This window comes from Saccoglossus kowalevskii, chromosome 7, assembly GCF_978046115.1.
Source record: "Saccoglossus kowalevskii chromosome 7, keSacKowa6.1, whole genome shotgun sequence".
In the NCBI taxonomy this organism is placed as follows: Eukaryota; Metazoa; Hemichordata; class Enteropneusta; family Harrimaniidae; genus Saccoglossus; species Saccoglossus kowalevskii.
In genome coordinates this window covers 7,845,796-7,856,931 of record NC_140647.1, presented here as the reverse complement: position 1 = coordinate 7,856,931, position 11,136 = coordinate 7,845,796, and the positions used below count along the sequence as shown (strand labels likewise).

General features: G+C 38.6%; 1 protein-coding gene across 1 annotated transcript; it reads right to left on the bottom strand.

Moving 5' to 3' along the window:
- Positions 1-2,058: 2,058 nt before the first annotated feature.
- LOC100369892 (proprotein convertase subtilisin/kexin type 9) lies at positions 2,059-10,395 on the bottom strand. The gene is made up of 12 exons (XM_002741778.4): positions 9,965-10,395; positions 9,066-9,215; positions 8,479-8,605; positions 8,177-8,307; positions 7,654-7,795; positions 7,293-7,495; positions 6,879-7,062; positions 5,579-5,752; positions 5,039-5,193; positions 4,753-4,939; positions 4,425-4,642; positions 2,059-3,767 (listed from the first exon to the last, which is right to left on the bottom strand). The coding sequence occupies exons 1-12, from the start codon at positions 10,301-10,303 to the stop codon at positions 3,594-3,596; spliced, it is 2,184 nt and encodes a 727-aa protein (XP_002741824.3). The 5' UTR covers positions 10,304-10,395; the 3' UTR covers positions 2,059-3,593.
- Between the last annotated feature and the right edge of the window lie 741 nt (positions 10,396-11,136).

Genomic DNA, 11,136 nt, shown 5'->3' with positions numbered 1-11,136 from the left:
AAGCAGACGCTTGGTGAGCATCAAATTGCCTACTTTACTGAAATAGTAATCTGTGAATTTGAAACTGGGATGATCATAATCACTATACAAATATCTTTGAATATATTGAACACGATTAGCATTAATACGAGATTGTAGGTGAATCAAATTGTGTCCTCCGTTCTCAAGTGACAGATAGAGCGTCTCAGCAGTTATCCAGTGACGACCTTGCCACAAGAACTCAATAAATATTGACTGGATATAACTTATCGTTTCAGAGGGAGGAGCAAGACTGATGAGCCGGTGTAAAAGTTGTGATGAAACAAGTTGATTTACGACGAGAACACGCCCTCTATAGGACATTCCTGCGGCGAATTTAGACCAGAAGGCGATTTTGCCTTCAACTTTTTGTACTAGTTCTGGCCAGTTTTTGTCCTCGTATGATTTCGTATTACCCAGATATACGCCAAGCAATTTTAGTCCCACATTATTCCATTTAATACCTAGTGGCGACTCGTTACGATTGCGCCACCCGCCAGCCCAAAGCCCTTTGGATTTTTCGTAATTTATTCTTGCATTAGATGCTTGTTCATAGACACGAAGCCAGTATGCAAGCTTATTGAAGTCTTGATCACGTGTCATAAGGAATTCAACATCATCAGCGTAGGCGGTTAATTTGCATCGGTAGCCGTTACTTTCAGGTATTTGAAGGCCAAGAATACCATCGTCATTTCGAATTTTGTCTAGAAGGGGTTCAATCGCTAAGACATAAAGTTGAGATGACAATGAACAGCCTTGTCTAATCCCTCTGGAAAACATAACAGGAGACGTGAGCGCACCATTTACACGAACAAGTGACTGAGCATTACCATACATAAGTTTGATATACGCAATAAACCGTGAACCAAAGCCAAAGGCTGACAGAGCACACGAGAGGTACGAGTGATGTACTCTATCGAAAGCCTTTTCTTGGTCCAGAGCTACGATGCCAAGTGGGATATTAGATGTATTAGCGTAGTCAATGGAATCCCGTAGGAGGTTTATGTTATCGGGAATACGTCGATTAGGTATACTACAACTTTGGTCGGGATGAACAATAGTGCCCATAACCGGGCGGAGACGCAGTGAAAGCGTTTTAGTGAATAGTTTATAGTCGCTACCGAGCAGACTAACAGGGCGCCAATTTTTGAGCTTGGTGTTATCACCCTTTTTGGGGAGGAGAGTTACGACTGCACGCGAGAACGAGAGTGGTAGTAGTAGTAGTATGGGCTCCCTGTGCTCAATGCGACGTATGCGGGTGTACAACTCGTAGACCAGTGACTTGCGGATCTAGTGTAGTACATGTAGTTTTCTGCTTTATACTATATTGACACTGTCCTGTAGAACAATATTTTATTGGTTCCGTTCAACAGTACCCAGTTATTACAATAATACCCCTCCAAGGGACAACATATTCTAGGTGTGTGTGTCTCCTCTGATGTTATTTGACACAAAACAAGGTCAATTTGAAACAAGATGATTATTATATACTAATGCAAGGTCATTTGGGTTCATCCGTGTCTTTGCTTAATATAATTCACCAGAGATGAAATTACATTTATGTGATTGGCATAATTGTGATGTATTTGTTCAGAAGTTCGGTACGAAATGCACTTTACTTTTCTGTCGTCTGTACAAAACCGGTGCAATCAAATTGAGACTAACCACTGTAACCATACCCATGGTTCTTAAATCGTAAGGTGCGCCCTCTATTATTTTTATATGACATTTCTGCAGAATTTGACCTCTCGTTCACTTTTGTAAACAGTCTGAAAACCGCAACTCTGAAGCAAACAGATTTTCTCACGAATGAATTTCACGGGGTTAAAATACAAGTAAATAACACTGTCAACTCTCTTCTCTATTTTATTTGAAATCGGTACATGATTTCGCCTGAAGTCACTTTTGCATGCACAGAACAGGGTAAGCAAGTTTTTACCCACTTTCTGCATACACAAGCAAAATATTAGAATAGTGTAGTTTACCAGTACACGAACGAGTTCAATTGTGGCCATGAACTATCTTTCCACGGGTAAGATATCGTCTTTGAATCACGTAGTTTATTACAATGAAATAAAAGATATTACAATAAAATCTCTGTTATGAAATTGAAAGATTAAATGCGGACCATCGCGGTAAATATAAATGTTCCCTGTCAAAAATGGTGTGAACCGCTTCAAAATTGAATTACTTGTTCTAATTCACATGTGTATGGTTATTTGGCATTATGACTCAGTTTAATTCAGTTTGCATGTTGTAGATCAGACTATCGTACACAAGTGCTTTGTTTAATAAGTTCAGATTTGAACAAACTATCGATCAAACAATATTATTTACAGCAATAGTTTTTTTATTAAGAAGTGATGAAATTACAAAAAACAACCATGATAAATATAAACACAATCAAAATGATAGAACATAAAAAATGTATAAAAATGTCACAATTGCATAGTTGCATATACAGATGGTTCAACAAACGTAATATGCACCATGTATACTTGTAATGGGTGGCTTAACGCAGACGACAACACGTCATGTTGGTGATTGTGTCCGGTTATAGACAGGTATGAGCCAAGCATTGTTTCTTAATCGATTCGTTTCTATATTAAAAATGAAAATAAGTCAGGAAAAAAAACTCCCGTGGTCGCCTCACCTTTGTTGTGATTGGTCAATTACAATTGACCAAGTGTGACTGTGTTATGAATTGTGTAACGCAGTTCCTTGTATTTATTCAGATTCCGTTGTAATATCTATGATGTTTTGTTGTGTTTAATCATCTCCTTGAGAATTTCTGTATTATTTACTTGGATGAACCCAGACATCTACCCTAGGTGCCTCCGAAATGGCTACAGGTTGCTAGTGCTGTTGTTTTTTTGTTTTGTTTTTCAATAAATTTGTTTTAAATCGGTCGATGTTTTTGTACATTTGATATTTGTCAAATTATTGTGATTGGTTGATTGGAATTGGAATAGTTGTATTGGGGAAAGATATAACATGCGCCTGTAGCTTTTGGTTGTAACTATCATGTTACGTCATTTATATGTATAATACGTAGTTTAAGATAGATGAAAAACTATCCATGCGATGAAAGGTCTTTCAGCTGATAATATTTTTATGATACGCAAGAAAACACAATGCAGCAAACTGTTATTAAAATACAAGTTAATGGGCCTATGTTTCGTGGAATACCATTAGTTCAGCAGAATAAATGGCACAGCCTAATCGTTTTGAATACATTAGCGACCAAAGTGCATCAGCGGGCTCGACGCGAAGAACCAGTCGGCAAACTCAGTCCATGCTTTGATAATGTGGTGTTTATGACAAATGTTTGCAAATTTTAAAAAAACGCTTTTTATTAATAAGTTTATATTGTAGCATGACGTAGAATGTCCAATTTACACAACTTTGTTGTCTGCTGCAACGCAAGAATTAAATATTTACAATGGATTCGAAGTCCTTGTATTGTGACCAATGTCACTTGTCACAAGTGTCTCACAATACACAATGGCAGTTAGTCTCTTTCATTGATATTAATATTATCATCTCAGATTCAAGTTCAAGGCTGCATAAGTGGTTTAGGTTGTATACGTGCAGCACACTCCGACAGCATATATCCCGTCTGGACTTCCACTAACGCCCACTCTAGCGAAACATTTGTTATCGAACGACTGCGCCCCAGCAGAATCACCAGACCATGAATATGCATTGCAGCCAGTCATACGCCATCCATCTTCACATTCAGCTGCAGTCTGTTTAAAACAAGTAGAACATATCATATTTTAATTAAAACATATTTTTCAAATTTGTTCACATATCCTTTCGAACGTTGAGATTCTGTCATGTAACATATGTGCGCGTGGCGTTGTCTCGTGTAAGCATGGTGTACATTATTTGAGATATTTGGCTTGTATAGTTGGGACATATCAAAAATACCTTAATTTAGTAAAAATGTTATGTGTATTGGTCAGGTGGAACTTCCAAAACGACATGGCCTTCCACTGCCTATTTATTATGTTTGCTGCCTTGGCCTATGAATAGGTATCAGTAATTATTATTTGTCAGTACCCTTTTTTGGTTTTCGCGGAAACGCGAACTTCGAAATGATATGATTTCTCCGCAAAATTCTGAAAGCGCATACATATCTACCGCTACGCGCCAGGCTATATACGTTTTGACGCATTGCTAAAGGGTCAGACACTGTATTTTTGGCATATTTGTTTGTATGTCCAAGAAACGACTTTATTTTATCTTCGAAAAAAAAACACACAATAATTGTCTAGTTGCTCATTAGTTGTAAACATGCATACAAACTAATACCAACCCACCCGCGTGAGTATTCGCTACCACAAAAGCTATTTTGAATCAGCTTCTTGTCCTTCAAGAATACAAGTAGATTACACACTTACCACACTATTCGTGGCTGTACCGGATTCTGGTGACCAGACTGTTTTACATCTTAAATTAGGTGCTTTACAACAATTGGCCTGGGCTGTTACGCCCTGTCCACCAACTGCATTCTGGCCTATGCATGTACGCAGTGGTCGTAATCTGGCAAACGGCGATATGTAATTGGTCGCCGGCCTTGCACCATCGATAATGTGCCCTGTGGTATAAGCACTGCAGCCTGTAATAGACGAAAAATTGAATTAGTCGATAAAGAATACTGTCACTGTCGAAATTATTTCTTTTTTCGAAAATGAAAAAAATAACAAATGGTATTATGCGGTCACTTACCTGAAAGTACATATCCTTTTTTATGACATGTTGAGTGAGTCCGTGCATTATCAGAGGCGGTGGATTCTGATGACGTATTTGTATAACACGTGATCGATGGCCACGTACAACATCTAGCAACAGCGTATACGCCAATTCCGGTTCCGTCGCCATTCAATGCAACACATACATCGGCACCATTCAATGTCTGTAACGAAATAGTTCCACGTTTTAAAAACGGAAGTCCAAGTTAAAATAACTCATTAACATGAACATTACACTTCATATTAAATCAAGTAAAACTTACCGTGATATACTCTCCTGCTCGGTTATTGTTTTTGCTCAGACTAGAACAGCTCGTCATCGTTTCTTGGGGTGAGCACCGCACTACAGCTGTTGCTGTGGAATGTCTATCGGATAAAGCCGACCACACACTGCGGCAAAATACGCTCTCACTTCCACCTGAAGGAAATGTATTTCGTATGCTTAAACTCGTAAGTTATATTTATTAATATTAGGCCTTCGAAAACTTCAAATAAAATAAATATATGAAAGTAACAATTACTCTGATTGAAATCCGGAGTAATTATAGGCTACAATTTGGGGTGAGGAAGTTGAGGTTTTATTTGCCGTTTTTTTCATATCTCGATTGCTTTAAAGAAGAGATATGGTACACGAAATACTGAAAGCAACCCCAAAAGAGATGAAAAATAAGCAAGAATAGAACAAACACAAAACGATAATTAAAACCTATAGCTTATCAGTTGTTAATGATTGTATAATTACACGTGTATTTTATATATAAAACTGTACCAAATATGTTGTGAATTAAACTTGGTATACATACTCATAATACGCCCAAGGTTTGGTACATACAACAACTTGTTCGGTGTCAATGGCCTAGCAACACTTGGAATATGTCCAAAATCGAGCTTATCTTTGGTTGATCGTTGGAGTAATAGACGACGTATGTCCACTGGTGTATATGACGGATTTGATTGTAGCAACAAGGCTGCCGAACCTATTAAAATTATAGTAAAAGTTGTGTAATAGTAAGTATATAAGTACACAATCCGACAATCCCATTAAAATAACTGGAAAGAGCTTAGAATTAAAACGTAACGAATCGACCACACAGATCGCCGTAATGTAAGTTCAGTTTTACTGGGAGTCGTCACTTACGCATGCATCAGATGGCCATAGCGCGTCGTTGTTTACAAACAAACTACCCATGAGCCTTTGCGTTTTTTGTGCTGTTTTCGTAGCTTGGGACTCAATTCCCGCGCGTGCGCAGGTGATGACCCTCCCGCTTTAAATAATCATCAACGCAACGCTGTGATGACATCGCCGGGCCAGCAGCAGTCAAAATCCTCCTCCCACCAATACTGCTTTATTGGGTCATATTCTTCCTCTAAACAAAAACAACTTATATATAATGCATCACGTAGAGCATATGTGACGAAGGTCTCTACATTCGGCGACATTTGTTTTATCTCTATTCGACCGTCAGTAAAAAAATGTTTTGAAGAAAGAATTACTGCGTGCCGGGATAATACGTCGCCAGCCAATGATTGCATACACTGACATGATCACATGATTACTTTTTGGTCACGATACAGACGGTATAGATATAAAATATGTGTTTACGGTAATTACCATACATGCCAAACACTCGGTCTGTTGACAATCAGAGACCCCCATATCATTAGAGTACCTAGTGTGCCTACGTGCATTTATATTCTAACGAATCAGACTGTTTAACCAGAATCGTCGCTTTTAGCGACACCGCTGTCGCTTACTAGTATCGACACCATTTGATGCCACATAAGTGTTTTGTCGCGCGTATTTGAGAGATGGGGTAATTAATTTGACATCGATAGACGACTATTTGCTACTTTACACGATTCTAAGAATGATCAGAGATTTTTTTCACAAACACGAACACGGGTGCAGAATATTTCGTGTTGGCTTGTATTCTTGTGGGTCACGTATGTCGCGTACAACGCATGTAAAATACACTGCTCATTCATACGAAATCAAATTCACCCAGCATTACCAAATCCACAAAGTAGTATATAATTAATATAAGTAACAACCACGTCATCTAAGGTTCAGTTTAAAAACTCGAATTAGAATATTTATCATACCAGCCACATGGGGCGTAGCCTGCGATGTTCCGCTCATCACGTGATGGCAATCGTCACAGTTGTGGGCTGCACTGTGTACGTGTTGACCAGGTGCAAATATATCCAGACATCCACCATAATTGGTTCCGAAGGAGCCCAAATTATACACCGTATCATCATTTTTGGTTGCACCAACTGTTATGACCTGAGAACAAAACATATAGAATGACAGTATGTCGAGTTATTTGCATATCGATTACTATAAATACTTTTCACTATTCTATTCATAGACTCACGCAGTATTGAGCACACTTCGATGGGATTGTTGACCTTCTTTTATTAGATAATATATTGTAGATGAAATAATTTGATGATATTCTACCCCATTATCAGATATGTTCGAGCAAAGAAATGAACTTGAAATGCCAGTCTTACCTCGGGTTCAGAGGCTGGTGAGTATCGACACGCATCTCTTTTGTAATTCCCAGCGGCGGCGATAACGATTACGCCCTCTTCGACCAATCTTTTCGCAGCATTATTAACAGATTGTCTAAACTGACCGGCCAACGACAGCACTACGACCGTCTTCTTATTTGCCGTTCCTTTTTGTTTTATTTTACTCAGAACCCAATTCATACCTGTAAACGAAACCAGTATATTAAAGTTACGATTTCGTGATTTAAAAGAGCGATTTCGTGGCGGTCTCACCCGGGATCTCAGTTTACCCAAGTTCAATGCCGCAACAACGAAGTGTTGTTGATGTATTTGAAAGGGACAATTTTAGGCAGATTCTTACCTTCCAAAATTATAGACGCTTGTCCTTTTCCATTGCAATCTAGAACTCTTACGCTAAGTAAATTCACCCCCGGTGCCACTCCCGAATTCTTCCCACCAACAATGCCAGCAACATGAGTGCCATGTCCATTACAGTCAGCACCCTTGCAGAATAAAACAACACATGCGTGGTTAACCAACATGGCACTGTACATTAACAAAAATGCAATATCTTTTTACCGTGTTGTAGTGAGATGCTGTAAATTGTGACACCGTGCTGTGTAGTGTAGTGTAGTGTAGTGTAGTGTAGTGTAGTGTAGTGTAGTGTAGTGTAGTGTAGTGTAGTGTAGTGTAGTGTAGTGTAGTGTAGCACATGGTGTTGTATATTGTATTGTCGTGAAGTGTATTGTCACTGCCTAATAGTACTACCTGAAATTGAGTATACGGTGAAGTTCGTCCTTAGAACCCAGCCGTTAATGAAACGAGAGTCAACGCAGGAAATGTTACTTATTTTATAGTAACGTATTTAATGAAAATTAACTTACGTTATTGCCGTTACCAAATGCGTCGTAACCAGACCATGTAGCACGAGTGTTTCCATTGTTCCCTTTGAATTCATCGTGGGTGTACCGTATTCCTGTATCCAGTACATACACGTCTATTCCAGATCCGTCACCTGTACACAAAAACAAATTTAAATTTGATGCGTCACAAATCTCACCCATCCAGTTATTTGTTGCACAGTATAGTATACGAGATCATGCCGACCCACTTGGTCAAACTTGGCACGCGACAAAGTTGACGTTAGAGAGCATGAATTCTAAGGTAGAAGCAAGCTCGAACATACCTCCGACTTGATACTTGCCATCTAAAGGCAGCTCTGTTTGATCAACCCTGTCTAAGCCCCATGGGGCGGTTTGTGCCTCGAACATCACGTCTTCTTCTATGTAGGCAACACCACGAATTCCTCTCACCTAGAAACAATAACACAATTAAAATGATGCCAACGATACTGTGACAGATACTTACATTTACTATAGTTGTCGCAATATCGAATATGGAATGAATGTGAAATAAACACACAGTTTGTACTCAGATTTCTCAGTATCTAAGTACTCGGTGTTGTTTGTGCTTAGCGTTCTCAGTATCTAAGTACCCGTTGTTGTGTGTGCTCGTAGTTCTCAGTATCTAAGATAACTTTATTGACATTAGTCTTTCTATAGAAGATAAGCATAGTTAAGTAAAATAGAAAGTAAAGGGATAATAAAATTTAAAATAACATAAGTGTGAGTAAAAAAATAAAAAAATATAGTAGTTAACATACTATTAGTTAATCACAGATTAAGCATTTTTTTAGTATTAGGCATACTTATATTTTGTTGTTCTAAATCTTTTGAATTCAGTATGTATGTGAGTATATAATTCTCTACGTACCCAGTCAACAGCATTTTCAGACATTATTCCTGAAAATCCAGTGGTGATACCAGAGTATATTCTATCGATGTCAGAGCTTGGACCTCCGCGTGCTGAGGTGATGTGAAGGGTTTGTAAGATACCACCGAGTTCTCGTTCTTGTATACCATCCTACAATCAAAAAAAATAGAGAACATAGAAATATACGAATAAGCGGATTATTTGCCAATAATGAATATGTTATGCTAACTACTAGATTTATATTCTCACTTTGTAAGATACACATAAACTTACTGACCCCGACCCTTGTAAGCATTGACAACTCTGTATGATCTGCATAAACTCATTGACCCCGACCCCTGTAAGCATTGACAACTCTGTATGATCTGCATAAACTCACTGACCCCGACCCTTGTAAGCATTGACCACTTTGTATGGTCTACAGAAACTCCGAGCCACTGACTACCCACGCATGTAAGCATTTCCCTCTTTGCATGATTTGTAGAAAGCCTCTCACTGATCCCTGTAACTATTCCCTCTTTGCATGAATTGTAGAAAATCTCTCATGTAAGTATTGTGTACAATTCATGAAAAATCTTATCTAAAAGAATCCTGAGATCGAAATTAGAAATGTTTCCTAAAACGAAAGTGGCCACAAAAACAACAAAATTGAGTGATTACAGCAATGAGTACTTATTATGTATGATTGACACAACATGTTTCCGTCGAGTGCAAGCGAGCTTAGCTTTGTTTCCCAATATTGCTGCCAGACCAACGGATTTTATCATTTTTGTCACGGTGATCAAATAATCAGCGGGATTTTCTGTATAAACAGTGGGGTGCAACTTTGAACTATGTATACTACCACATTATCGGTGAATCAGTAAGTAGACAAATAGTGAATTCATGAGACGTATTACCTCCAAAACCACGATATATCTGTTTGGGACAACCTCTTCGGGCAGTTCAGCTGGAATAAACTCAGCAGGTTCAATCCTATCAAAACTGGGCCTGACGTAATGATCAGGAAAAGGTTGGAGAGATAAAGTATCTTCCCAGTAGTCAAAGTTGACAAGTTCATCTGGAACACGACTAGCTGACGCCGTGTCATCTCGAAACGCATCACCGCCGTTAAATTGCCGGGCACCACTGAAAAATCTTTGACCAACTACGCCTTTGTTGGCATGATGCAGTATTAGTAATACTAATAGAAACCTCGCTAACGGCGCTACATCGGCGTAGATGTTGAAGCCCATCATATACCGTACACTTATAATAGCATAAATCAAAGGAATACAACTGTGAGTTGACGCTGTAAGTTTGAAGACTGGAGTTACACTGAGAGCGATATCCTGTTTTGGTGCTATAAGTGACGTCTGTATACAACATTTCGGCGAAACACGGATGCTTACATTTTGAGTTGACGTCTGTTCAGGGTGACCTTCCGTGAACCATGGAGGTATACCTCAATGCGTGAACTAATGACGTACACAGTGTGTGAATGTAAACACTGCTACTATTCACTGTGAGTTTTGTTATGATTGTGGTGGTACTACATGTACACATGTGCAGTATTATTTCGAGACAGTGAAGCCACGGTCATCCCTGTTTCGTGTACACTATAATTACACTACTAGTATATATAGTGCATAAACAGCCAGAATAATACGCCGGAAGGCAGACAATGCCCCATCCGCTCACGCTGTAGAGTTCTCCGAAACATCACTTCCACACTTCATATATTCTTCGTAAGTGTAAAACCCTAGCAGCTCCCCACATCACAGCAGTCAAAGTTGTAAACAAATAGTACTATTATCGCTAATGCCATATATTTTCCAAATTGGCTCCTCATACACAGCTCCTAAGTATACGAATTTTCAAGGTCGTATTTTTTCTGTTAGTTTTTCTCCTACGTTCTTTCTGTATTTATTTTTTCCATTGTATTGAAAATATATATTTTATTTTTTGCAGAATTGTGTGCTCATATTAGTCTATTAGTTCTGTGTGATTTGCATCAATAATAGTTGATGTTATTTCCACCTACCATTTACTGTTAAGATTTATTTGTCTTTGACAAGATTGCCTCACGTAG